This window comes from Carassius auratus, chromosome 17 (genome assembly GCF_003368295.1).
Source record: "Carassius auratus strain Wakin chromosome 17, ASM336829v1, whole genome shotgun sequence".
In the NCBI taxonomy this organism is placed as follows: Eukaryota; Metazoa; Chordata; class Actinopteri; order Cypriniformes; family Cyprinidae; genus Carassius; species Carassius auratus.
In genome coordinates, this window is record NC_039259.1 from 9,733,959 (window position 1) to 9,761,336 (window position 27,378).

At 35.7% G+C, this 27,378-nt stretch overlaps 2 protein-coding genes across 2 annotated transcripts; one reads left to right on the forward strand and one right to left on the reverse strand.

Moving 5' to 3' along the window:
• The first annotated feature begins 11,293 nt into the window (after positions 1-11,293).
• Positions 11,294-16,377, forward strand: cdk1 (cyclin dependent kinase 1). Its single transcript, XM_026285707.1, has 8 exons — positions 11,294-11,451; positions 12,068-12,114; positions 12,268-12,424; positions 12,727-12,850; positions 14,163-14,333; positions 14,421-14,584; positions 15,767-15,908; positions 16,007-16,377. The coding sequence occupies exons 2-8, from the start codon at positions 12,078-12,080 to the stop codon at positions 16,118-16,120; spliced, it is 909 nt and encodes a 302-aa protein (XP_026141492.1). The 5' UTR covers positions 11,294-11,451; positions 12,068-12,077; the 3' UTR covers positions 16,121-16,377.
• Positions 16,378-19,558: 3,181 nt separating this feature from the next.
• tmem26a (transmembrane protein 26a) lies at positions 19,559-27,378 on the reverse strand. Its single transcript, XM_026285708.1, has 6 exons — positions 26,912-27,378; positions 26,313-26,409; positions 25,820-25,897; positions 24,153-24,361; positions 21,847-21,926; positions 19,559-20,721 (listed from the first exon to the last, which is right to left on the reverse strand). Exons 1-6 carry the CDS (start codon positions 27,100-27,102, stop codon positions 20,417-20,419), a joined length of 960 nt encoding a protein of 319 aa, XP_026141493.1. The 5' UTR covers positions 27,103-27,378; the 3' UTR covers positions 19,559-20,416.

Genomic DNA, 27,378 nt, shown 5'->3' on the forward strand with positions numbered 1-27,378 from the left:
AATGAATAAGTTGAGTACATGATTCAATGACTGAGCTGGGTAAATTATGAGTTTATTATAAATGAATAAAAAATCTGTAGAATAAATAAAGTTTAAATGACTCACTCATAAAAACAATACTTATTAATTAATTTTATTAATATTTTTGAACAAAACAGTTGAGGGAATGATTAAAATGATGAGATCTTGAGAGCTTTCTGACACTCCATAAAATAAATCCAGAATGAATCAGTTTTGTTGATCGAACCAGTTGAATGAATTAATTTATTACTCACTCACTAAGATGTCAGATGTCGCCACCTACTGGCATGATGGGGTAATACAGAGATTCACTGAAAAATCCCACTAATGCACTCTGCAAAGTGATACTACTGACAGAGAAAATTCCCAGTGCTGTTGGACCAAATATGAACATCTGCGATCAAAAAAAAAAAAAGAACAAGAGGTGAGAATAAAATGAGACGGAACAAAAAGAAGGAACAGGAGTGAGTGGAAGCAATAAATATAGTTCTGGGACCAGTGTGTTAAAATAATCATATCTACCCATGTGGATCTCATCAAAGTCACACAAAAGAGTCTCAAGCTGGATTAATATGTGGTGTTTAAAAAGTACTACACTCCTGTGTTGACACAGCCAAGCCTGTTATGCACTCTTAGTGTGTTTTTGCATAGCTTGTGCTGTGGTTGGCTGAGCTCTGTTAAATAAAACCTTCATTTAGACACATCTTTGTTCACATCTTTTCCCACCAACATTAGGAAGCTTTGCAGTATGTAAATGCTTCATGAATTTCATCCCACTCAGTGCGGCCACCTGGGCATCCCAATCGACAGTTGCCGTGACAACGTGACTAATCAGAGAAATAAGTGACACTCTGTTCTGTTGTTCATGGCCTTAAGAGTTAGTACAAACATCACTAATATATCCAAAACTGGGACTGAATTTGACTCTAGATACTGTAATTTTATTTTCGAACATTTTCAGTTGTACAAAGGCATAAAAAGTTAATTCGTCCTGAAAAGGTCCCATTACATTTCATTACAGTTGGAAATAACTTTATTTAAAATGAACTTTGTGACATTATCTTGCTCAAACAGAAAAAAATAATTGGTGCCATGGCAAATCGGGACAGAGTGTCTTGGTCCATTCTTTAACAATGGAGGTCAAAGTAAGACATCAGATCTAAATCAGCTTAGCTGCTTTTAGCAGCACAACGCCACAACACAAAGAAGCCCAGTCTAATAGTGCTTGACAACTACACACTACTGTAGCTCTTCAGAACACTAGACTACATCTAAATGCTTCTGAGTCTACAGAAACATCTCTCTGCCTCATGGTCTAGAATGATCCTCTTGATCAAAGGTTAAGGGGAATATGACCCTGTCTCAGGGCCATCTCATGGCACTATTAGTCAGTTACATTATGGTTAGTTATATTATGGTACAGTTTACACTGCATGGAAGCTTCATCAAAGAGCAAATATACCACGTGTTTACACAGAATTTCTATGCCAGTCAGTCAGTCACTTCTTTCTAGAAGAAAACATTATTATTATTATTATTATTATTATTATAAATTACAATTATTACATTTATTCAACAAGGACACATTAAATTACATAAAGTTTAACAAAAAATCTATTGTGGTTTCCACAAATGTAGCACACACTTGAAAGTAAAGGTTCAAAAAGTATAGGGTTTTGCAGTGATGCCACAGAAGAACCATTTTTTTCAACCTTTCAGTGAACAGTTAAAAAAAATTTTTACAAATTCCACAATGTGAAGAACCTTGGTCACTTTAAAAAACATTTTGTGGAATGGAAAGGTTGCAAGGAACTATCAGTGCCAGTAAAGAACCTTTATTTTTAAGAGTGCACATTACATACATTTCAAATGTGATAGTAATGTTAAATTTTTTCTTGAGCACAAAAAAATTATATTTTAGAATAATGGATTCTGAAAATTGTGCTTTGCCATCACTGGAAAAAATTACATTTTAAAATATTTTTAAACAGAAAACGGTTATTTTAAATTCTAATATTTCACATTATTACAGTTCAATGTATTTTTGATTTATAAATGCAGCCTTGGTGAGCATAATTGACTACTTTCAAATATATGAAAAAATAATTTCTTCTTTAAAGACCACTTAAAGACCATTATATTCAATAAAAAATACATAATTTAAAATACATAATTTAAAATAAATACAATGAAAATATTTGTAATAATTGGTCAAACTGTATTTTCCAGTCGCCATTAACAAACCTTTACCTACAACATTTGCTTGAATAAACTACTAATTTGCTGCCTATTAATGGTTACAGTAGTAAGTAAGGTAGTTATGTTTGTGGATTGGGTATAGGATTAGGGATGCAGAATATGATCATACAGAACATGTGTAAATAGCCAATATGTTAATAATAGGCATGAAAATAAGCAACTAGTTAATAGTGAGAATTGGTCTCTGTACTAAAGTGTAACGAAACATGAAAGAAAAATATTTTAGCAGAAAAAAAAGGATAAATGTGTGTTCATTTGTCCTAAATCATCATAATGTCCATCATAAAGAAATATTTATTAATGCCTTGCCTCACGATTCCCATGGGGAGTCCAAGATTTGCATTACACTAATAAGCACCAGAGCTCAGGGTCTGTGTGCGCTGCCCACTTCTTTTCTGGTGAATGTCTATATTTGATTCAGCTTCTTACACTCCTTCTCTGGGAGTCTGGGTATCCAGAGCTTATTTTCCAAAGTGACCGTCTGGCTCTGCCTCAGTGATCAAGTGCCCTGTCTGTCAAGTGCTCTGAAATACACACACATTTGAACTCTCTTAAAGTCTTATGTTCACAAATCTTGCTATTTCTCTGTTTATCTTTCAAGCAAATATCTAATATTTAACCACCGAACATTATAAAAAGTGGGGCTATGATGACTATAACCGTGGGTTCAAAATTACAGTGACATTGGTGTTCTTGCAGTGTCTTGAGGGTATACTAAGCAGTGCTGATGATCTCATTTCCTTTTGTGCTGCTAATTGTGTTTAAAAATATAGCAGTCTCTGATTAAGACATGGTGAGAGACATGTGTGAGAGACATGGATTGGCCAGTTACAGACAGAGAGAGAAAGAGAGAGACATAATCACAAGTCTTCTTAATTCTTCCATCCACCTGTCAAGCCATGCTGCTACCGTGATCACTCCATTACCCCATCACCATGGTTACACTCTCTTGCCAGCCCACTTGTACGCTTTTGGGAACCTGTGAATAATGTGTGATTCTCCCTTAGCACCATCAGCCAGTGAGAAAGACAGAGAGAGAGAGAGGGTGTCAGGGTGAACAAGAGATGGCTCTTACCTCCTGTGGAAGATCTGATGCTGCAAGAAAGAGAGTGAAGAAAGAAAGAAACCAGTGACTGTGCTCTTGCATTTCCAGGAAAAGAGATGTCATGGGTAACCGTGGCAACAGACATGCCTAATAGACAGTGGTGAAAAGCTCTTTTTAGTTCCCCTGGTTGCCTCACACCAGAGCTGCTGCTCACGCTGTCACCAGGTTTAGCCAGAACTGTGATCACTATTTTTGTTCAAACAGACTATGTACATGCTGACCTGTAATATGATGCTTTGCTGAGAAATAAAAGGTCTTTGTGGAATTTTATATAAAATGAAACCTCAGGACCCCCTGAAAGCACTAACAGAATGATCATGGTGTTGCAGCTATGGTAAAAATGCTAACTCAAAATATCAATAAATATTATAACTGTATATAAATAATAAAAGAATTACACTGGTGTAAATGCCATGATATACAAAGTTCACTACCATGGTAGCTATTAAGACCCTTTCTAATGACTCACAATAACATTTCCCAAGGCACTGAAATCAATGCAACATAAAATTAAAATTGCAACAATTTCAACTTTGATCCCATTCACCACAGTCTATTCACTATTGTCTCTATCGCGGTTACATGCTCATGTGACGTTTCTGAGCTACAGGTATGTGGTTACTAAATTGATAAGAATTGCGGTTTAAAAACAAATGACTTTAAGCTGTTGAAACACAATCAACAGTGAAAAAGAATTAATTTTGCTATATGCATGCACTGAGCACATGAAGATGGTGCTCATAGAGTGCGGGTGTATTGGACTTATTTTTGCCACTGCCTTGAACAGTTAAATACACATACTTATATGTCAAAATGGCCATCTTTGCAAGCATCTTTAAACATGCATCGTTCAAGACCGGTGTATGACATCAAGTACCACGAGAGCAATTCAGAAGGATAAAAAGTCACCTGTTCTCCAGTCACTCTCGCAGTACTTTGATGCTACACTGATCGGTCTGGGCAGTGCGGATGCGATTCAGACAGGCCTTGCAAATTAGTTCACTCCTAAACCTAGACTGTAAGAAAATGCAAAAATAACACCAACTGGCCAAAATGAAAACGGTTACAAATTGCCATGAGAGTGTGTTGATGCCTTTCAACACAACATCACATTCATTTTATGAGACTGACTCTATATTGACTTTAAAATGAGACTAGGGATGAGCAGCCCATTATTTTTAATGCCCATTTTGTTAAGTTGCAAATAATAATGTTTCCTGTGGCAGTGACCGACTAAAATTCCGACTAAAATAGTTGCAAAAATCAGAGCAGAAATGATAAAGCTTGCCAACTCTCTGTGGGCAGGGAAGTTTTCAGAGCGGCAATTTAAGGGAAAGAGTGGGAAGTCAGTATGAGAACCCTAACAAAGCCTTTCCAACCTGCTGACCCAAAGCTAATGCAACACAACTCTCTCACAGCTCCAAAAAACCTAATAAAGGTCTGTGTAAATGTGCATGACAAAGGCCAGGTAGATAAAACAGAGCAGCTGACCACAGCAGAGCACAGAACGAAATCCATTGGTCTGTTCTGTCAGAGAGCGAGAGAGATGGAGAGAGAGAAAGAGTCAGCTAAAGCAAGTCTGATTAATGTGTGCTAGCCAAATGTGTTTGGTCAGGTCAGAGAGAGCGGGGTTAAGGCCGACATTTACAGACAAATGTGAAGCAGGAGGAAAGGAATGCAAAACAGTAGTCTTGAAATAGAGAAAAACAGGGGCCAGCATCTCTCAGCCGATAGTGCATGCTTAGTTAATTGTAAATAATCATTAACATATGAGAGGCACAGAGTAGTAAAAATAAGTTAAAAAATGTTTTATTTAATTTTAATTTATGATTCAATTTATTTAAGGGTATTATAATTTGCAACACTCTAACTGTCTTTACTGCCACTTTGATCAATTGAGTGCATTCTTGCATTGATATAAGTATCTATTTATTTACAAATAAATCAATCAATCTTAATGACCACCAATTTTGAACAGTGTATTTTTCTAAAAATAAGTATTGGAATAAACAATTCTTCTGCCAAATATGTTAGATCATTATGCTTACCAAAGTTACAATGTCATATTATACACTGTGTATTTATAGTCATTTTACAATGAAGTCATCTCACCAACATCTTATCAAAATTTTAAATCAGAACATCTAATTAAAAATGTCTGTTTTACTATGAACACTATATTGACCAATCAGCATACACTACCAGAACAATCCATTTAATAAATAATACAGTATAGACTCATAGACGTAGAAAGTCATTCTAAGATATACATGAAAATGACATACATTTTACATAAAAATTTGTCTGCCTTTTTAAATTTAAATTCATGTCCTCACTGTTGACTCTCACAGTCACTGTTTCCAAATGCATATTTACACATGTACACACAGCAGGGAAACACTCATACAAGAAAACAAAACCTGAGCCCACATACACTGCATACTATGGGATTAGTGAAGAGGAAGTGACCTTTATTAGCGGTCAAATAGACAAACCGAGACAGAAAGAGAGGAGGAGAGAAAGTAGTGTGTAGATAATGGTGTTGAAAGGACTTCACATATACTCCAAACCATAAACAACATACTCGATACACAGATATACACCAACTAGAAAGACTGTTCAATGAACAAAGGTATTTGTCAACACATTTAGAACTGTCTTGTGACAGAAACTGTCTGGTGAGAAGAATCCAGTTGAGCCAAAAACAGATAAACAACACTGATTTAGAGACTAATGGATTAGATCTGGGGATGACAGCGTTTCCGCAATAGAAATTTGAGAAGAAGGTTTGGGGGGAGGTACGCAGGTTTATTTTTGTCCACTTCACAGTAATATTATGTAAGAACACCTGCTGTGATGTGCCTTTACAAATCACACACACAAACATACATGCTAAAGGAAAGCGCTGCAAGGCTGGAAATGACCAGAGCAGAGTCTGCTTGCTAGTGTCTTTCAGATTGTATCAATTTAATTTGCAGGCATTAAGAAAATTATTTAATTAACACTTATCTCACTCAAATTACCTTATATGTTTCAACGACCCTGAAGCAGGATATTCAGTAACTTCAACGTAAAAACATGTTCTTATTTTCAGATATAACCAAATGCCAATGTGTGTTCTGAAATTTATAATTAATAAGAATAAATATACTTTACTACGTTTGGGTAAGATTTATTTAGTGTTTTATGCTCAACTTTTGAACTGTGCATTTTTTAAATCAATGACTATTAGAAATAAACAATTCTATTGCCCAAAGTTTTAGCTCATTATCCTAAATGTGGGCTTTCCACAGCGGTCAAACAATGTAATAACTTGTCATATATTATTTTATGTGTATTATTAATTCTACAATTCAGTAACCACTGTAAAAACTATTTTTTATTTTTAGATATAACTAGATGGGGGCAAAATAATCAATAAGAAAATGACTTTTTCCCAGGGAAGGGTTTTGAAATTCTCATAAATTGATAAAAATCAAGAAAATGACAGATTATTATTTAGAACTAGACCTTAAATGCAGAAAAATCATCTACCAAATACAATTGTGCTTTTTTTTAATTTGTACAACCACATAAAACATCTAGGGAAAAAAACGTAATGCTGATTATTTGTGGCTAATAAATATGAATTAATTTTAAATAAAATTAAAAAGTCATATTACACATTACACATTAGTCTTATTCTCATCATTTAAGGGTGTCAAATTACCGGTATTCACCAAAATCAGTTGTGAGGTGAAGGCCACAGGATATTTTGTAATATATGTTAGAGTTAAAAGGAAATAGCGGCAAAGAGATTAAACATCACGACATATCTCATGTTGTTTAACCCAGAGGCCATTTAATAAGACCGCTGCCATAATGAGGCTCGTTAGCACAACAGCATGTTTACCACAGGAACCTGCTGATAAATGCAAGCACCAGAAACTCATATAATCTGAGTGTGGGTGTGGAGAGAGAGTGGGTGCTATAATATGCCCGTTAGATGATCATTTTTGCTCAAGGTGTACTCTCATTTGTGCAAATCTGTCTCCATACGTGACAGGAGACTGAAAGCCAATGAGGTCATGCTCGCTCAAGGTCACCCTGAGTAAACCTTCACCTACAAGGGAATCCAGACTCATCAACTGGCCTTTACACCAACTATCACCCGGGATCCTCAGCAGGAGAGACCATCACAGGGAAAGAAAGACAGAAACGTGATTGAGAGAGAGAAAAGGAATAAATCATGAAAAGCCAAGCGTATGATTGCTGAAGAAATGTTCAAGGAGGAAATCCCCATGGCAACGCCAGGAAACCACATGCTTTCACCATGGCAACAAAGCCTTGGCAGGAATGTCAGAGAGTCTGTTGAGCGAATGGAGAGAGAGATGGATGATCCCCTTACAAAATATTATGATATTGTAACCATTTTACACGCAATATTATTTAAATCTATGTATATGCATACATTTATGTATACATTTATACATGTATAATGTTTTTTTTTCAGTCATGCAATGTATTTTGAAACGCTGTGGTCTCTTTCACACAGTAATAATAGTAATTGCTGTAAATACAAAAATCTACTGTTCGCACAAGCAAAAATGTTCTCAAAAATCTTTTTACTGGTAAAGCACATTCTGTGACATCATGAACCAGAAATGACCACCAAAAGGCTGTACCTCCTGTTGTCGTGTTAGTAACCATTAAAGGGTTAGTTCAGCCAATAATGAAAATGTCATTAATAACTCACCCTCATGTCGTTCCAAACCCGTGAGACCTCCGTTCATCTTCGGAACACAGTTTAAGATATTTTCTTATCTTACTGTGTTCCGAAGATGAACGGAGGTCTTACGGGTTTGGAACGACATGAGGGTAAGTCATTAATGACATAATTTTCATTTTTGGATGAACTAACCCTTTAAGAGGTATACCTGGTCAGTGTTTTTCTGCATCAGAGTGTTACGATTGGTTGAGATGCAAAGACTATAGAAATACAAAGACAGTTCACTCCTGTACTTAATGTGAGAAACTGCACTGTGCAAAATGGCAGAATAGCCCCACCTTCTAAATGAAAGAGCCAATCAATGATTGGTAAAGTCATTACGCAACTGCAGCGGCCGTTGAGTGAACAGACAATGGCAGCATCCGAAAGCTCTAAAACTGCAAGGCAGGAAGGCATCAAGGCACATCCGAATCCAAATTCTGCTTCACTTCCTGTCTCCAGAGGTAGCTTCTTCTGATCTAATTTTGAAGGCAGCATAGATGTGTCCTTCGCTGTCTTTGATATCCCACAATCCTGTGCGTTCCATTCAGTGATGGTTGAGCTAAAAAATAAAGATGGCACCTGAAAGTTGCATTTGGTGTTCTGTTTATGTGTAAATGTATATTTATGAATAACTTTTTGCACTTTTAATGTTATTTATAGCAAAAAATCAGATTAAATATTTGTTTGGTTATCACCAAATTTCGTTCTATTTTGTTGTAAATCATTAAACCGTTATGCTTCCTCAGAACGAAGCCTGTCTAAAATCAGTTTCATGAGGTACCTTAGTGCAAAAAATGTTGCCTGTAAAGACACTGCCTCATAAGGCAGCGGGGTTGGCAAGTCAGCTGCCTAGGCTTTCAGAAGCAGCCCTTGAAAGAGACTATGCTAGACGTCTTACATGCTTATACCAGTAATCTTCATTCTGTGTTCACACACCTGCATAATATTGGTAATTTCCCACTTTATGTTAACATTTCTATTACTCATAAATAGACAGAATGAATTTACTGCTGTTTTTTATATGGTCCTGTGCACAACGGTAATTTACCAGTAAAGACTGGAAGTGTGAAAGGGGCTACTGAGTGTGTTTGCATGCACAATATTGTCCATTATGTTCATTAAACTGACAATGCATGCAAGTCATGTAAGCAGTTTAATGTAAAAGTTTTGAAGTAAAGGTTTTGACATAATCAAATCAATCAAACAATTTTTATTCTCAGTGTTTCTCCGGGTATATATTTAATTGCATTAATTGCAGCTGTAAATCACACATGAAGGTCATGTGAAACATGAAATCTAGGTGAGGGAATCCTCTTTGGTCCTGTATTTGTCCTACATATGACATAAACACTGACACACACATACAGTCACTCAGACACACAACAGCCCTCCCTTGCCCCAAAATCTCAGTGTCCTAAAAACTATTTGTAGCATTTACCCACTCCTCCGTCTCTAGTTCAGTACCCCACTCTCAACCCCCCTCATCATGACCTCTTTCTTTTTCAGCACACCTTTCTCTCAAAAACACTCTCATGTAAACACACACACACACACACACATGCTGTCTCTCTTTCACAAGGTCTAACACAAGGTTCATCTTCCTCCCTGAAGACTCCTGCTGAGTATATGGCTCAGAGGCAGAAGTCTCTCACAGCTGGACTGGAAAGACAGTGTCTGTGTGTGTTTCAATATCTCTGTCTCTTTCATAGACGGACTAGACTCTAGTGTATTAATAGACAAAGACATTGGCAATAACATGTAGTGTGGCTTATTATTATTATTATAGTTAACTAAAACTATATATATATATATATATATATATATATATATATATATATATATATATATATATATATATATATATATATATATATACGATATACGATAATAATTAAATTATTAATTATTAAATTATTGTATGACCATACAATCCTACATGTATGTTTGTTATATCACTCTTATAATAAAAAAATTTCTACTCAAATCATTATTTAATCTCAATTTATTATTTATTTGTTAAGTAGACATTTAATAAGAGGGATGATGTTCATTATAATAAAATACACCCCTACAGGAACAGGGAGATAAAAACCCTGAACTAAAACAGGATACATTATCATTTACATGTATGTAACATATATACATGTATACTTACATTATATAAGAATAAAGGCAACAATAACCATCATGTGAGTCCTTCTATTACACTTAAAGTGTTCATTCCTTCACCCAATCAGGGAGGCTCAAATGTGCATCTTAATAATTTGCCACTAATCGCTTCTTTAATTAAAGTGTTTACCTCTGAGGATTTGGGTTTAAATTGAGATTTTATCCGGGGGACTAGGCCTCCTTTATTTCTCTGTAATTAGACAGCCTAGTTATGCTTCATTGGCCTTTTGAGAGCTTGTTTTTTTAATAGTTCTTTCAAGGAGTTGAATAAAAAAAAACTAACTTTATAATAATTTTTGTTTTCACTTTGTGATCGAACATCAAAAGTTTATATACAGACCACGCTAAAGAGACTAGTAATATATACACATTTGAATAGCATCTTAATTTCTGTACACCACACTTTTGTCTCTATAATGTCTGGCGGACGAGAGAAATAATGATGATGTCACCACATTGACGTGCACAACAGCGCCCTCTCTGGTGGACATCTGATTTACACTCACTATACACAGCATTAGCAGATCGACAGCGAGGCCACGTGGTGAAACAGAGTGTTGCATCTTTGTATGTGCATGTGTCTACAGACCTTGACAGACCACAAACAAACCAAACATATGTTTTGAACATACCGTGTAATTATACGTACTGTATGTTTCGTATTTTGGAAATTTTGTGGAATTTAAAAAAAAACTCACATGTCAGTAGCACTGAACATCATGAACTGGAAGGCTGCTTCAGTAGGGTATTTTAGGATAACCTATACAGTGGAACGAGAAAATGTTTTTGAACACACTACCATTGATTCTGTAGCAATGAACATACTGGAAAAACGTGAAAAATGACGGTACCTGCACAATATTAAATGTACAAACCGCGCAGGCGCACTCACACGCGTACAGACAACATACTCCTGTTCTAACCGTCCTGTCATCTGATTGGTTAGTTTGAAGTCCACCGAGCACTCCGATTGGCTGCTTTTGAATTACGTCTACGCGGCCAGTTTGAATCAAGGAAGGAACTCGCAGCTCAGTGAGATACACAACATCCTCACGCTCTCTCTGTTCTCAAAGACTTTCATAAAGATATTGGAAGGAAAATAGAAGAGTTTGGTTATTCATCCATATTCGATATAGTTACAGAGAAGGTGAGTTTTAATATATGGAAATTATTGACTGTTGTCCAAACTGATTTGGATCCGTTGAGTCTTTTCAGTTTGCTCAGGCCCCCCTGGGAAAAAAACTCCTGAGCCATTTAACTTCAACATGTACTTTATATTGTATTATAAATTTCAGAATAATCGCTTGATTAATATGGTTTACAGACATAGGTCCAGAATATAATTAGATCAGGGTCTTTATTGGTCTTTAAGTTTCTGATGCATCTGGATTTAAAGTGGCCTTGTTGTTTCTTTGGCAGAACATCGATATAAAAAATGTGAATGTTTTTATAAGCACAAAATTATTAATCATCTGAAATTTCACTCCATTGCATGATAATGTTTGTTATGTCAAGACTAACAATTGTAAAGGTCAGAAATATTCTGCCTTTCGTAGCTTATGTCGATGTTTATTTACTTTACATACATGCACCTCTTACTTTAGACCGTAACTAAACTTGTGTTTAAAACAACGTAATCCTGAGCGAGTATATTGAAAAGAAAAAGACAAGTTTGTTTGACATTTTTGGAGGTTAATTATTTTTACAGTATCAGAATGTTCAGCTGTTATTAATGTACTTTTTCAAATTTTTCCCCCTCAAAGTATTGAGAAAATGGATGACTATCTGAAGATAGAGAAAATTGGTGAAGGTAAAGTTGAATTTGTCTTTGTGTAGAGTCAGCTGTCTAGTGTTGTCTCCTGGCCTCTTTCTCAGAGTTTGTTTCGAGGCAGAATATGAGATATATATGTGTACGTTATGTGTGTGTGTGTAATGGAAATCCATATGCATGTTTGTTCCTTAGGTACATATGGTGTGGTATATAAGGGCAGGAATAAAACCACTGGACAAGTGGTTGCTATGAAGAAGATCCGCCTGGAGAGTGAGGAGGAGGGAGTTCCCAGCACCGCTGTCAGAGAAATCTCCCTCCTCAAGGAGCTCCAGCATCCCAACGTTGTACGGTAAGACTGACACATTTATCAAAATGACATATGTACACTACTGTTCAAAGGTTTTTGTTTTTGTACTAATGTTTTTGAAAAGAGATCTCTTATGCTCACCAGGTGCTGCATTTATTTTTTAAATGTGGTAAAAGCAGTAGTGTTTTGAAATCATTACAACTCCATAATAACTGTTTTATATTTTACTATATTTATAAAATGTAAGTGCAAAAAACAGCTGCTTTGGAAAACTACGGTTTATGGTTTTATCGCTGCTTTATGTGTGGACTTAACTCTATTATTTTCTTCCTTGCCTTTTACAGCCTGCTGGATGTATTGATGCAGGAGTCAAAGTTATACCTGGTGTTTGAATTTCTGTCCATGGATCTGAAGAAGTACTTGGACTCCATCCCATCAGGCCAGTTCATGGATCCCATGCTTGTCAAGGTGCATTAAATGTTGTGCAATATTAAAACATAAAACCTTAGCTTATTTGATTAATAAATGGTGCAGAATTTTAAATCTTTCCTTCATTTACATCACAGTTTTTTAAATTAAAAAAGACCCTCAGTATTCAAATCTTATTTAAAAATCCCTTTTTACCAGTTTAGACCTGTGAAATCGTTGTAGTGTTTAATGGGTCTGCTTTCTATAATACACAACTGTTTTTTTTTTTTGTTTTTTATTAAGAATTTTGTTCAGCATGGATGCATTAAATTGATAAAAAAAATTGTTAAAAATATTTTTTCTACATTCTAGTTTCAACTTTGCGTCTCTGTTTCAACATAAATAGTAAGCTGCACAACTGTTTTCAACACTTAAAAAATAAGAAATGTTACTTGAGCAGAGCACCAAATCAGCAAACTAGAAAGATTTCCAAAGCATCATGTTACACTGCAGACTGAAACAGTTTTTTCCCTTTTTTTAATGATTGTGTACATTCAACACTATTCAGATTACTTTTTTATAGACGCTTTCAATGGCAACAACATAAACAAACGTTACTGCGCATGAGCGCTTTTGTGGACCTAACTTAACTTCCAGTAGACTTCCAAATAGAATCAATAACAACAGCCAAGTCCCTCTAGAGTAGATATTTTTTGATAACAAACAAAATGTTTGCTGCGTGGATCAGGCGGACTTAATGAAAATGCAATTCATTATTTGCCAACAGTAGATGTTTTAAAGCATAGACATAAAGCGCGAGAAATAGAGGTTTCCCCAGTAACAGCTGTAAACAAAGCAGAGCTGGTACGCTCACACGCGTCTTTATCAGGCATATAACATGCAAGTCCTCCTTCAGAAATACAGCGATATTAAAACACCCGTGCCTCGCTTTGATATTTAAACATAAATGTAAGTAATTATTATTATTAAATGTGCAGTAAGTAACGTTACTCATGTTTATTCAAAGAAGCTTTTTTGAAAAAAAATCAGTTTTAAAATTGTGGTGAGTCTCCAAAAATAAATAAATGTATGGGAAACACATCCCACAGCACAACCACCTGAGCTCAACTTCAGTCTACTCATCACCTTGCCTTTAACTGCGTTTGTAGAAGGCACCGCAGCCAGACCGATATACACAACACGGACCGGAAGTTAACTTAGGTCCAGGCGCGTGCGCCCTATGAAACCGTCTATACTCCAATGTGTATATTCTACTACTTTCCCAGATGTTTTGTATTGATTTATGTCTGGATTGTGCAGGTCTTTCCCTGGAAGTAACTGTACCTTTTATATGTGTGTGTCCTCTCTGTAGAGTTACCTGTATCAGATCCTTGAGGGGATTCTGTTCTGCCACTGTCGCAGGGTTCTGCATCGTGACCTAAAGCCCCAGAATCTGCTGATTGATAATAAAGGTGTGATTAAGCTGGCAGACTTTGGGCTGGCACGTGCCTTTGGAGTCCCGGTCAGAGTGTACACACATGAGGTACATGAGAGTAATTTCTCCTCCTTTCTTAAAGCGTTCAGTAAACAGTCACTCTGAAGTGTTTATTCTCACTGCCTGATTGCACAGGTGGTCACTCTGTGGTACAGAGCTCCAGAAGTCTTGCTGGGGGCCTCACGTTATTCCACACCAGTAGATGTCTGGAGTATTGGTACCATCTTTGCCGAACTCGCTACAAAGAAACCTCTCTTCCATGGAGACTCAGAAATAGACCAGCTCTTCAGGATCTTCAGGTATACAGACTTCTGTAACAATTTTGAAAGTTGCATGCATCCTAAGACTTCCATAATGTATTGGTTACATCATTTGTCTGACAGTATTAAAGATTTTCAAGGAGCTCAATATTTTGCTCTACGAGTGTATAAAAATATATTGATATTTAATATTAAGGTAACCTACCCTTTACAATAAGGTTCCATTAGTTAGTGTTAATGTAGCCTATTAACTAACATGAACAATAAAGTTATTACAGTATTTATTATTATCTTTTCTAATGTTAATTCATGAGAATGGTTGTTCACTGTTAGTTCACATTAATCCAGATTGCATTTACTGTTTATTGTAATAGTAAATGTTGAAATGAACATTAACTAAGATGAATATATGCTAAAGAAGTATTGTTTATACGTTCATGTTAACTAAAGTTGTTAATTAATGAACATTATTGTCATGTTACTAATATTATAAATTCTGTCCAATTTGATTGTTACTTTCAGTAAAAAAAAAAATATGTAGGTTTTTTTTTTTTGTATCATTACAATTTTGTTATATTAAAAAGTCTTACAAAATTACTTTGTTTAATAAAATAATAAATTATCATTACAAAGTATTTTCACTTTCGGTTTTTGGCCAAGTGCATCCAGAATTTTCATTTTGGTACACCCTTAAAGATTTTATTAATGTATTGGCATGTTAATGTTTAAATATTGGATACTTATGCTTGCTCTCTTACCCTCTTTTTACATTTATTTAATTCTATTTGTCACTTTAAGTCACTAAAATTTAGGGGTGCACCGGTTGACCGGCCATAAATCGGAACCAGCAGGTTTTTGCTTAAAATACGCGATCAGCAATTGGATGTTTTTTGGTCTTTTTTTTTTGTTTTTTTTTTTTTTTCAGAAGTGCACCCGCGTGCACACATGACATTTTAATCATTCGCTATGTCATATGTGTGGAAGTATTTTGAAATCTGTGCTCAGGACATGGACAGCCGTTCAGCTTGTGCAGGCCGCGGACAGATACAGAGCGCTAACGCAATTACGCAACAGTACGATCGCGTCAATTTAATGAGCACCTGCTAAAAAGTGTTTAAAAACTTCATCATAACTCAGAATATTAATATCAGTGTACTATACAATACTGTGAAGCTACAACCAGCTATTTGAAAACCAATGAGATGTTTTATTTATATCTAGGACTCTTGGAACCCCTAACAATGAGGTCTGGCCAGATGTTGAGTCGCTGCCAGATTATAAGAATACCTTCCCAAAGTGGAAATCTGGGAATCTGGCCAGTACTGTGAAAAACCTGGACAAGAACGGCATTGACCTGCTCACGGTAAAACGGCATCCTAACATACTGGTGTCCTACTTACCTGCTTGGTTTTGTCTCTTTCTTTCCTCACATATTCATTTTTATTTTGTTTTTTTGTTTAGAAAATGCTGATTTATGACCCTCCTAAGCGGATCTCAGCACGGCAAGCAATGACACATCCATATTTTGACGATTTAGACAAGAGCACTCTTCCAGCCAGTAACCTGAAGATATAGACTTCAGTTCTAAAGCAATGGAAGCTTAGTCTTTTGACATGCAATAATTAACCTTTTGCTCATTTGTTTATTGGGTGGCTTTTGTACTTTTCTACTTTTTCTACTTTTGTTTTGTCTTTTTGTATGTCTTTTTCCTATCCTGTTTTATGTTTCATCAAACACCCGTTTGTAAATAAACATATATATTTTTTGTGGACCCAAAGTGGCATATTACAAAGGTAAACTGTTCATAATAAAGAGCACTTTGTAAAATCCCATCATGGACTGAAGTTTTCTGTTTCCATGTATATTAATACATTATATTAATTGTATCCTCTGCAGTGAATGGGTGCCGCCAGAACAAGAGTCCAGAAACAGCTGCTAAAAACATAACAATAAAACACATTTATACGAGAGTCCGTCAATTAACATTTTGTAATGTAAAATGCTGTGTGTTTATAAAAAAACTGTTCTTCCGTTAAGGCGTATGAACTCTTAAACTGAAATTTCTGGCCGAAAAACTAGTCCATAATAACATATTCTGCCCCCATTTATTTTTTTTATTTTTTTTTTAATTTTGAATTTGATTTCTAAATTTCGAACAAAACCCAATTGACATTTAAGGTTGTTTTTTTTTTTGGTCTGTTTTTGCTTTTAAACAGTACTTGATCTGTGCTTATTTCTTCTGATTCAGATGACTTTTTCCACTTGAGAAACCAATATTATGGATAGAGGACTCATGTTTTAACCAGAAGAAACCGTTTTAAGTTAAAAGCCCTTATTGATTAACTTTATCACACACATGCAGTTTATGAGATGTTAACTGATGGACTGGAGTCTGATGGCACCCATTCACTCCCAGTGGTAAGTAAGGGATGAGGAAAGCAATGCTAAATGTTTCCTAAACAAACTCACCTACATCTTGATTGGATGGCTTGAGGGTCATTCAATTCTAAGCAAATTTTGATTTTTGGATCAAATATTCTTTTAATAAGTGACGTGATGTGGCCAAGTATGGTGACCCATACTTGGAATTAGGGCTCTGCATTTAACCCATCCAAAGTGGCACAAGACTCAAACCCGCAACTTTTGGTTTACGAGTCCAACTCCCCAACCAATCGGCTTTTTATTAAAGATGATGTGTACATTTGACCTGTTCATGCATTTCACTGGAATTGAACCCATAACTTTGGTGCTAGTGGCGCCATGATTTACTTTTTTCAGCAACAGGAACATAAAATAACCAGTAAGTGAGACAATTTTGTAGACAAAATATTATTTCCATAAAAAAAAAGTACTTGTCTGTAAAAAGAATGTAGAAAAGTCCCAACTTTGAGAGTGTGGTCTGGTTAGAACATCTTGACCTGACCTGTAATGAGCTCAGTGTTTGATTTCCAACACTGTTTGATCATTAGTAACGAACTAGCATTCTGCAGTGCAGTGAAAGTAAGTGTTGGACACTCAACCCATTCAGTCGTCTTTCAGAATGAAAGCATACTATTCTCTTGCTTTCTGGGTTTTCCAGTAAGTTTCCCATAGCGTTTGCCAGAAAAATACAAAGAAAATGTCATCCCAAGGCATTTGGTACTATTGCTTCATTACTTCTTTTCTTTCTCCATGTCTACTCTGTAAAGCGTTAAATACTGTTTCTTTGCAGACCACATCATGTGTCATGTAATATTAATGATGTTTTTTTTCTGAAATAGTTTCTTTGTTTAAACAGTGAACAAGTGATTGAGTGTGTGTAAGTTTGCTTTATACTCACTCCAAAGACATCTCTCTAATCATGATTGCACAGCAAGCTCTACATGACTTTGTGTACATAACTTATCCCCTTTTTGAACAGGTCACCAAAAAAATTTGAGAATAAAAATAATAATTCGCTATTTTAACTAACCAGTTTATTCTTCAGTACATGACTGTACCAAAACCTATTATCATATCATACTCTATGAAACTGATGTATTTGTGTATTATCTGTATATTTAGTCAGTTAGGTCAGTCCAACTAGTATTTTTAACTTCTAAGAGCTCTGCAATATAAAGACTTCGCAAAGGGTGCTTTAGAGAAAAGACTCTCTCACAGTCGTGAATATTCATAGGATTGAGAGCACACTGTACTGTAAACTGCCTTTTTTGTTTACAGCACAAGGAAACCTTTGTGTAATACAAATCATTAGCCTGTAGGCACTTTTTGAAAATGCTTGTCTTGTAAAAGGAACAGTTCACCCAAAATGAATATTTGCTGAATATATACTCCTCCTCAGGCCATCCAAGATGCAAATGAGTTTGTTTCTTCATCAGAGCACATTTGGAGAAATAAAGCATTTTATCACTTGCTCACCAATAGATACTCTGCAGTGAAGAGGTTACCATTACTCTTTCATCTATTTCTTTCTTCTGTTTCTTTTGCTTTTCCCCTGTCCTTGCATTCTTAGTGCCTTTGAGCTGTTTTTCTGATATTCACTGCTTCATCCCTCACATAATCATTTGGAATACTCACTTTAGTACAAATTACTAAATAAGATACATTTACTTCCTATTATTATTATTATTAGTGTTCCTGTGGCTTAAGTGTTAGCAGCGCAAGGTTGTGGGTTCGATTCCCAGGGAACACATTAGGCAAAAACTGTTAGCCTGAATGCACTGTAAGTCGCTTTGGATAAAAGCGTCTGCTAAATGCATAAATTTATTTAATACATTTGTTGTTCCTTCATCTAAAATTGACCTCTGACATAATCATTACTCTGCATGGATCTCACTGCATCATGTTCTTTTTTCAGTTTTTACATTATCAGTGTTAGGTTAACTATTCCTTTAATGCAGGGTACTTGCACAAATGTTTAAATCGACGTATGGTTAAACAACCATTTAAACCATTTAAGAACTCTGAAAATCATCAAAGCACTAAAAAATAGTAAAATATCTTGCATTACATTCATCGACAAGTCCCATTTAATGTGTTTATGTATTAATGAGATTTATTGGGGAGGTTGTTTTGTTAAACTGCATCCATTGGTTAAAAATAACTAACAAAACGGTGTTGATCTACTGTAAAGCAATGGTCACAGTACAGGTCTCAGTAAGCACGTGTAGCAAGTCAAACTGCCCCTGTTATACATTTAAATCTAACTTAACTTTAACTTTCTCTGTTGGTATCCTGTTTTATTCCTTTGTGGCTATTTCCTGTTTCCAGAAAAGCTTTAGGGATGTGTGTATGCTTCAGAAACAGATGGAGACAGACTTAAATAGATCCAATCACCCCAACCCAGTGTACTTTGAAGACATGCAGGAAACTGAGAGATACTGTGTGAATGTAAAGCATGAAAGAAAGCAAGAGGAAGAGAAAGAAGATGTGATAATTTTCATCTGTTCCCACAATGTTAAAAATAGCAATGAATCCCAAAGGTCAGATAACCCGAATAGATCATCCCTTATACAAAAATACAGAGAATCCAGATAGATAGAAACAAGACAAAAACATTTATTTCAATAGGTTCACAAGTGGACATTGCTAGACACATACTGGTTACAGCTATGTTCAGTAGCTGTAAATATCTCTGGTTAAAACGCATGGTCCTTTGAAAAGGCTGATCTAGGAACTGCAGTAAAACAACAGATCATGTCAGAGTGACTCAAATAGTCTGATATCATAGAGTCATATCAGAATGCAAACTGGAGAGTAATCATGAATGAGCAGATCCCTTTTAACACATGCACGCAATAGATACACGTGTGTCTGCCTCTGACATTTCATAATACAAAAAAAAAAAAAACTAGAGTTGTCTTAATGTTTTTGATCTTGCTTCTTAGCACTGTCTGACATTCAAGCATTGTAAAACATTAAAAAAAGCTATTAAGATGCATATATAAAATTAGGAACCACATAATGAATGTTATAATAAAACATCTACTATTGGTCCTAGTTTGGTTGTGCATTACATATTCAAACATTCAGAATAAATTTCTAAAACTTTTGTCACCCATAAATGTGTTTTTAAGCAGTACAAGCCAGGGGCTTTCAATTTTTTAGATGCCACTGACCCCCTAAATATAATCATCTTGGTGCTAGGGCCCCCCATCCTAATATTAAAAATGTAGCTATACATTTATAATGTATATATGAAGAAAAATATGACGAAATATTCTAATAGTATGTCAATGACACTGAAATAACACTGGCTAGGACTCTCTTGAATCCCCCTGGGGGGTCCCCAGCCAGATCCCAATTTGAAGTAAACCATCCATCAGTTAATGGAATGTATTTGTACTGAAGAAGCTAAATTTTCACTTTAATCTTATTTTTTTTTTGCTTCCTTCATATTGGGGAAGAAGTAGATGGTGGTGATGATGATGGTGTTTTAAAATCTTGACCAATAACTATGAGCCTGTAGAGATTGAGGATGACCACTAGAAAGTTCTTTATAGTGAAGAAGACCAACATCTGGTGGAACACATCAAAGTGTATCATCACAATGAGACGTACCATGAGAAAGGGCCCGTCCTGGATAAACAAACTCTCCACGATGTTCCAAATATCTGTACTATGTCTTGACAAGACCAAGTTACAACAGCTGTCTGCAGCCTTCGGCTCATCCGAGTTCTGCGGCCGGGATGTCACAACTGTAACATACATGAAAGAGAGAAACAAAATGAAAACAGACACAGAGATATGAATATTATAACTCCAAGCCAAACAAAATCAATTTGGTGTCACACTAGCCAAGTTTAGACAAAGCTAACTGTTCAGTTTTTTTTTTTCAAGAAATGTTATGTTTTGAATCATGTTTTAATGGTTTCAATAAAAGGTTTATTTGTAAAAGTGTTTTCAATAAAGTTGAAGTTGAGGGGTCTTACTAGAGTTTAAATAGTGGCGATCTGTTCAGTTTTGGCAGAGGGGCACTATGACTGTTTTTTGGACTACGGAGCACTTTGCTCTATAGCCTACGGGAAATCAATGACTCTAAATGTGTGGGGGGGTTTGTTTTTCCTCAGAAATCTGAACTATGAGCTGTTTTCCACCCCATGAGTATACAGTTCAAAATTCTGTTATTTCTTGTTTCCAACACAAGATAAAAAAAATCTAAATAAAAAAGTAATTACAACTTTTTATCTCACAATTTTGACTTTTTCCCTTGCAGTTGCAAGCTTCTCAATTCAGAATTAAATGTTTCTATATTAACTTGCAATTATGAGTTTAAGACTTACAAATCTATAAAAGTCTGAATTGTGATGTAAATTCATAATTACATATTCAATTTTTTATTTCATGGCAGAAATAAGTTCCCATAGTTTATAGACCAGTCAGCATAGCAGATAGCAAATGGCTGAAAAGATCCCAAAAAAATCCACCCCTATACTCTTCCTATGGGGTTTGGCAACATGTAAAATCATCAAGCTGCCAAAAGCACTCATTCCTTAAATGAGAGCATGCATAGAGCATAATGCAACAAAAACACATGCTGTTGATCTACAAATGACTGGAGATCTGTTACAATACATTGAGTTGTATCCCAAACCTCTAGTTTATGTGAGCTCCGAGGGTAAGAAAAATACTTTTGATGGAGCAGGATGAAACATTCACGATATCTGAGCGTAAAACTGAAATTGCTTGGAACAGCAGGGGTCCTCCTCCAGTCACTTGAGGGAGCCACAACTGTTTTATAGCTCATTTTGCTGCTTTTCAAAGCAACATCTGTGATGTTGGATGGTGGGATGTTAAAGAATAACAAAAATGTGATCACAAACCTGCCAGGTGAAAAGGAAACTGCAACATACTCCATGTCCACACTGCCAAGATTACATACACCAGTTTATAGTTGTTCTCCCTAAAATACACAGTAAATAACTTTATGCAGATTTGTATTTAATAATGCATTAAAATTTATACAGGAGTCTTTCTGAATTTGAAAATCAGGAAGGCATTATGGTTGGCATAATGGAGAGCAGATTCTCAAACACCAATACTTACTGTATGTCTGTTTTTACCGACCGACACAAAAAAATCAACTCTGACAGGAAAACTTGGGAAAGGGGCCATTTGTGTTACTACTGATATCTCTAACAGGAAAAACCAGAGATCCTGGATGTAGCAACAGTATATGATTGATTCAACTATATTTAGTGTGTAATAAAAAGAAAAGAAAAGAAAGAAAGAAAGAAAAAATTAAATTTTATATGTGACTCAGGACCACAAAATCAGTCATGAGGGTCAATTCTTTGACATTGACAGATGAATAAATAAGCTTTCCATTGATGCAGGTTAGGACAATATTTGAATGAGATACAACTATTTGAAAATCTGGTATCTGAGGGTGCAAAAAAATCTAAATATTGAGAAAAACTTTAAAGGTGTCCAAATTAAGTTCTTTGCAATGCATATTACAAAAAATAAATTGTTTTTATATATTTATGGTAGGAAATTGACAAAATATGTTAATGGAACATGATTTTTACTTGTGATAGTTCACCAAAAAAAGAAAAAAATATATTTATCTGCTTACCCCCAGGGCATCCAAGATGAAAGTGAATTTGTTTCTTCATTTTTAAGATTGCAGTCTGTCATTCATATAATGTAAGTGGATGGGAATCATGCCTTTGAGAGTCAAAAAACATAAACAAACAAAACCAAATTAAATCCTGCGGCTCGTGATGATTTGAGATGATTCAGTTTCTTGCACAGACTGTTCGTTTTGAATCTTTACACATAAATGTATCGTCACTAGCCGCAGGGTTTAATTTGGTTCTGTTTGTGTATGTTTTTGACTCTCAAAGCCATGATTCCCATCCACTTCCATTTGATGACTGACAGACTGCAATGGTTGGAGTTAAAAATCTTTGTTTGTGTTCTACTGAACAAAGTCACCTACATCTTGGATGCCCTGGGGGTAAGTAGATAAACATCCAATTTTCATTTTAATATCCTATTGATTTGTGGCATAAAATATAGTTTTTTTTATTTTGACCCATACAATGTGTTGTTAGCTATTGCTAAAAATATACCTGTGTTACTTATGTCTGGTTTTGTGCTCCAGGGTCAAATATTTGCACGTTACCCTTATTATACATTTTAGTTGATTAAATATAAATGAAATTAAAATAAAAAATGTCTGCCTTTTTAAATACTTCATATGCTTTGTCTGTCCCTTGTGTTCTAAAATGCTTTAGAGATTTTCTGACAAAAAGCCAATTTTCTCTTTGTCCCTCAAAAATGTACAGTACAAAAATATTAAATAATGTTGTGTGGTGGGATGATATTTCCTAGTAAATGCCAGACACATTAACCTCACATTTGAAATGTAACAGGGTTGACATTTAATTACACAAAATATAATTTGGAAGAGAAATGTCACTGGTTTTTAGTATTTATTATTATTATTATTATTAGGTGTAATTTACTTTTAGTAGAATTTGCTGAACGTTGAGCCGCAACAACGTTTCAAATAAAACAAAAATCATCAATCAAATTGAGAAATACAGCATTGTACATCAACAATAGCCTATGAAATCGATCATCGTGTTAGTTCAGTCAGGTCATGTTAGTCACGCTTGCATCAGCTGACAGTCAGCTGTTCCTGACGTGTACCAATCCAGTCTTGACACCTATCACCTGCGGTCTATTTAAATTCCAATTATTCTGTGTCTCTTCCATCGCATTGCTGCTTGCAATTAACTCCCTCCTCCAACCCCAACTCCACCAACTGAACCTGTAATCTGATCTAACTTGTTCTTTCTTTACAGTGTCTTCATTGGAAGCAGACTCTATGACATTTTGTTTACAACTCATGTAATTGTGAATTGTAATTATATATGCTTATAATGGTTCTGTTCTGTACCCCAGGGGGGTTTGTCTTGCTGCTCTCCCCACTGTGTCCAAGCATGGCTGCATGGACAGGCATGTGGAGTGTTGCCCAGAACATAACCATACCGCCAACACAAACTGTATGCAATTAAATTGTCATTAAATATACTTGACGGAAGGGGTCCTGATTGAACTGGCTTGAACTTGACTGAGTGAAGCTTTTGTTCAGTGGCTGAGAACAGGAAGAACCTACTTGACATCAGAAAGTGTTTCACTGGTGAATTCCAGTATGTCTGCTGCCGTGCCAACAAAGATAAGTAAAAGCTGAGAGAGTTCGTCACGCGTCACTCCTCCTCCTAATGGAAGGAGCCACTTTCCAAGGATGAGAAGAATGAGCAGAACCTGATGAAGACCAAGGATCCAGTCATTCGGACACACTGAAGTGAGCATGCGCTCCAAATGCTGAAACACACAATAGTTTACACACACAGATATTTATCAATTGTTGAAAACATTACACCACTGACAAGAAAGAGGAACAGCCTCTTTATTCCCAAGAATGAGGATGAGGAATGAGATTCACAAGGGCATGAATCATCTTATTTACTACAACGATTCAGCACTTTTGGTGGCCCGTTATGAGTGAACCGCAAGTTACCTTGGATAAAAGCATCAAAGTGGTCAAATTCACACAGGAAAATTAGCCAAGATTAAGTTTTCCTGGTTTCTATACCCACAGAATGTGGGAAAGAAGGTCTAAAAATAATAAATAAAAAAACTCTTGAAATATTTCAGTATGTGTGCAATGAATCTATAATATAAAAAATTTAGCTTTTTTGAATTAAATTACAAAAAATAAAACACTTTTCCATGATATTAAATTTTTTTAGATGCACCTGTATATGGAAAATAATGTGTGTTTTTTAACCTTATCCTTGCCACATAAACACTTTGCATTACACTAAATACAAAATAATGATCTGATTTAGCAACGTCATATGACCTATTTAAACAGAAATAATGTACATAATTGTTTCTCCTCTATTGCCTGCCTTTCTGAAATGCGTCGACTTTTACAAAGCTCATCATTCTTATTACATGACTTTTACAAAGCTCATCTGTGAGTCAGACTGTCCTCGCAAAGTTGGAACTGCTCCACTTTATAGAAACAGCCTTTGTGCCACAGACGCATTATGCTACTTTGCAGGATCAGGAAACAGTCCTCGTCTTCCATAATATGCTTAGCAAACATTTGAATATTTGGGTTAAACTGTTCTGGAACAGTGTTGAAATACAACTTATCCACTGATTTCTAGTTTTGTCCTCTTTTGGAAGGCAAAACAAAGTAGTTACGCTTTCACAATGCAACACAGCTTCTCCACGACATGGTGGTGGCGGCAACAACGAGAATAAAAGTTACACCTTATTTCTTTTGGTGAATATTTTGGCTGCGTTATGTAAATCTTCAACAACGTGATGTATACATGTGGGGGAGTGTTAGAATGAGCCATTTTAGGAGCTTTTGTAGGAGGTTGACTCTTAATTTTATTAAAAAAAATGTTTGGATTTGAGTCTTTAGTCTTTGTAACTTTACAGATCTTTATGCACCAAGAGCTAGTAATACTCCAAAGAAAAAGGAAAAATGTAAATTGCATCATATGACTCCTTTATATCTGGAGACGAAACAAAAGGCAAGACAAAAGTCTCCATTAACCATTCTGCATACTACATTATGAGAAAATCTGTCTGTGTTGGAGAAGCACAGGAAATGAATGACATCACAAATCGGAAATGTGTGTGATTTGTGCATATGTATATAGCAGATGCCTCACAGTCAGAGCATTAGTCACTTTTGTACAGCAATGCACTGAACCACAAATTAAAACTTAAAAATAAACAAATAATCATTTTCCGAATTACCTTTAGTGTTTCCTCGCCCATTGTGCCATTTGCAGGCAATATGCTCTTGAAATTTTCCCAAGAGTCCAGTTTCCTGCACTGCCGGATACAATAAAAGCACAGAGAAGAAATTAATGTGTGGAAATAACACTGATAAGACAGATCAGCTTATATCAGAGCATAACAGAGCTATATTGGCTTCACAAAAACATGTGCATAATCACATTTTGCTGACAAAAAACATTCAAGGGACGTTAAAATGGCTCAGCTTATCTTAAAATAAATCAGGATTTTTCACTCACGGTACACAGAAGAAAAGAAAACATAATAATAATAAAATATATACAATATTAGCTGCAGGCCAAAAGCAATTAAAAAGCCAAAAGCTGTAGTAAGCTTGAGAAATATTTCCGTTATATTTCTGTAGAAAAAATAAAATAAAATTTCTCAGAAGTTTTCACAGAAAGTGCAAGGTTTGGAATGGCATGACACAAGAGGGAATATAGAACACTGCCTGAGGGTCTCTGGCTTTGTTCTCTTGATGATGTAACTCCAGAAGCCATAAGGATGGAATAATGCTGATGAGGAAGAAGAGGATGGCTGGAGAAAACCTAAAAGAGGACAGAAGTTGGTTAAATCACTTTTATAGCAGATACACTGAACAACTAAATAATACATGTATTTTTTTTAATGTTCCTTTCAGGGCCAATGTTAGGGTTACTGCTGGAGACCACTTAATATTATACTAGACCACCAGTAGTTTTCACACACACCCTGTCTATTGCTTTGTCAGCAGTAACAATAGGTCTAGCAGGATGCTGGTGAGTGGGTGAGGGGGTGACGGGAAAGGAAGGAGAGATAACTTTTTAGTAAAATATAATTACAATTTTTTTAACTGAAACAAGAACAAGCTACCAGTAAAGAAGTCAAATAAAAGCTACATAAAAACCGAAATTAAGCTAAATGTCGAATACACAGTTATTTTGGACCAAGAAGAGTGAGTCATTCAGCAGAAAATGATCAACAGCTGTTGGCAAGATCAGTGAAATCTGACAACACTGTGAATCATGTATATTCATATGTTGAAATGGAAATGGAAAGTGTGTCACTCACCATTTGTAGTCTTTACCTTTCCTTCGTTTTAAAGTGATGACCAACTCCACGACCAGAGGAAGGTAAAGGACAGTCAGTAACCAGTACATGTTGTCATTTTTCACTGTTTTCACTCTCCAGACGCCGATGAGAGAGACCAGAATAAAAAACGACCTGGTTATGATCGCGCACACGAATTTAACTAAAATCATGGTAGAGAGGTGTCCCGGGTCTGAGCGGTGCAAAGTACTCTTGTAGAGACCCGTTGAGTCCCCAGTCAGTGTGTGTTGAATCCTCCCACCAGCGTCAGTGTGTGAAATCACTTACAGAGGCGAAATGTTTGTCCTGCAGACACAGCTGGAGCAGCATAAAATACCTTGTATATACAAGTCCGTGAGGTTTAAACGTACGTTCATTGTATATCTGGACACTCTTTCTTTACAGTTTAGCTAAACTTAGCAAAAAGTTTTTCTAAGTTATTTCAGTGA

Bases quoted from the DNA above. Each gene is read 5' to 3' on its own strand.
- cdk1 (XM_026285707.1), top strand. From the start codon at position 12,078: ATGGATGACTATCTGAAGATAGAGAAAATTGGTGAAG. The intron at 12,115-12,267 runs GTAAAGTTGAAT...TTTGTTCCTTAG, and splicing joins GATAGAGAAAATTGGTGAAG to GTACATATGGTGTGGTATAT. The intron at 12,851-14,162 runs GTGCATTAAATG...TCCTCTCTGTAG, and splicing joins TGGATCCCATGCTTGTCAAG to AGTTACCTGTATCAGATCCT.
- tmem26a (XM_026285708.1), bottom strand. From the start codon at position 27,102: ATGATTTTAGTTAAATTCGTGTGCGCGATCATAACCAGGTCGTTTTTT. The intron at 26,410-26,911 runs GTGAGTGACACA...GTCCTCTTTTAG, and splicing joins AAAGGTAAAGACTACAAATG to GTTTTCTCCAGCCATCCTCT. The intron at 25,898-26,312 runs GCAGTGTTCTAT...TGTATCCGGCAG, and splicing joins ACAAAGCCAGAGACCCTCAG to TGCAGGAAACTGGACTCTTG.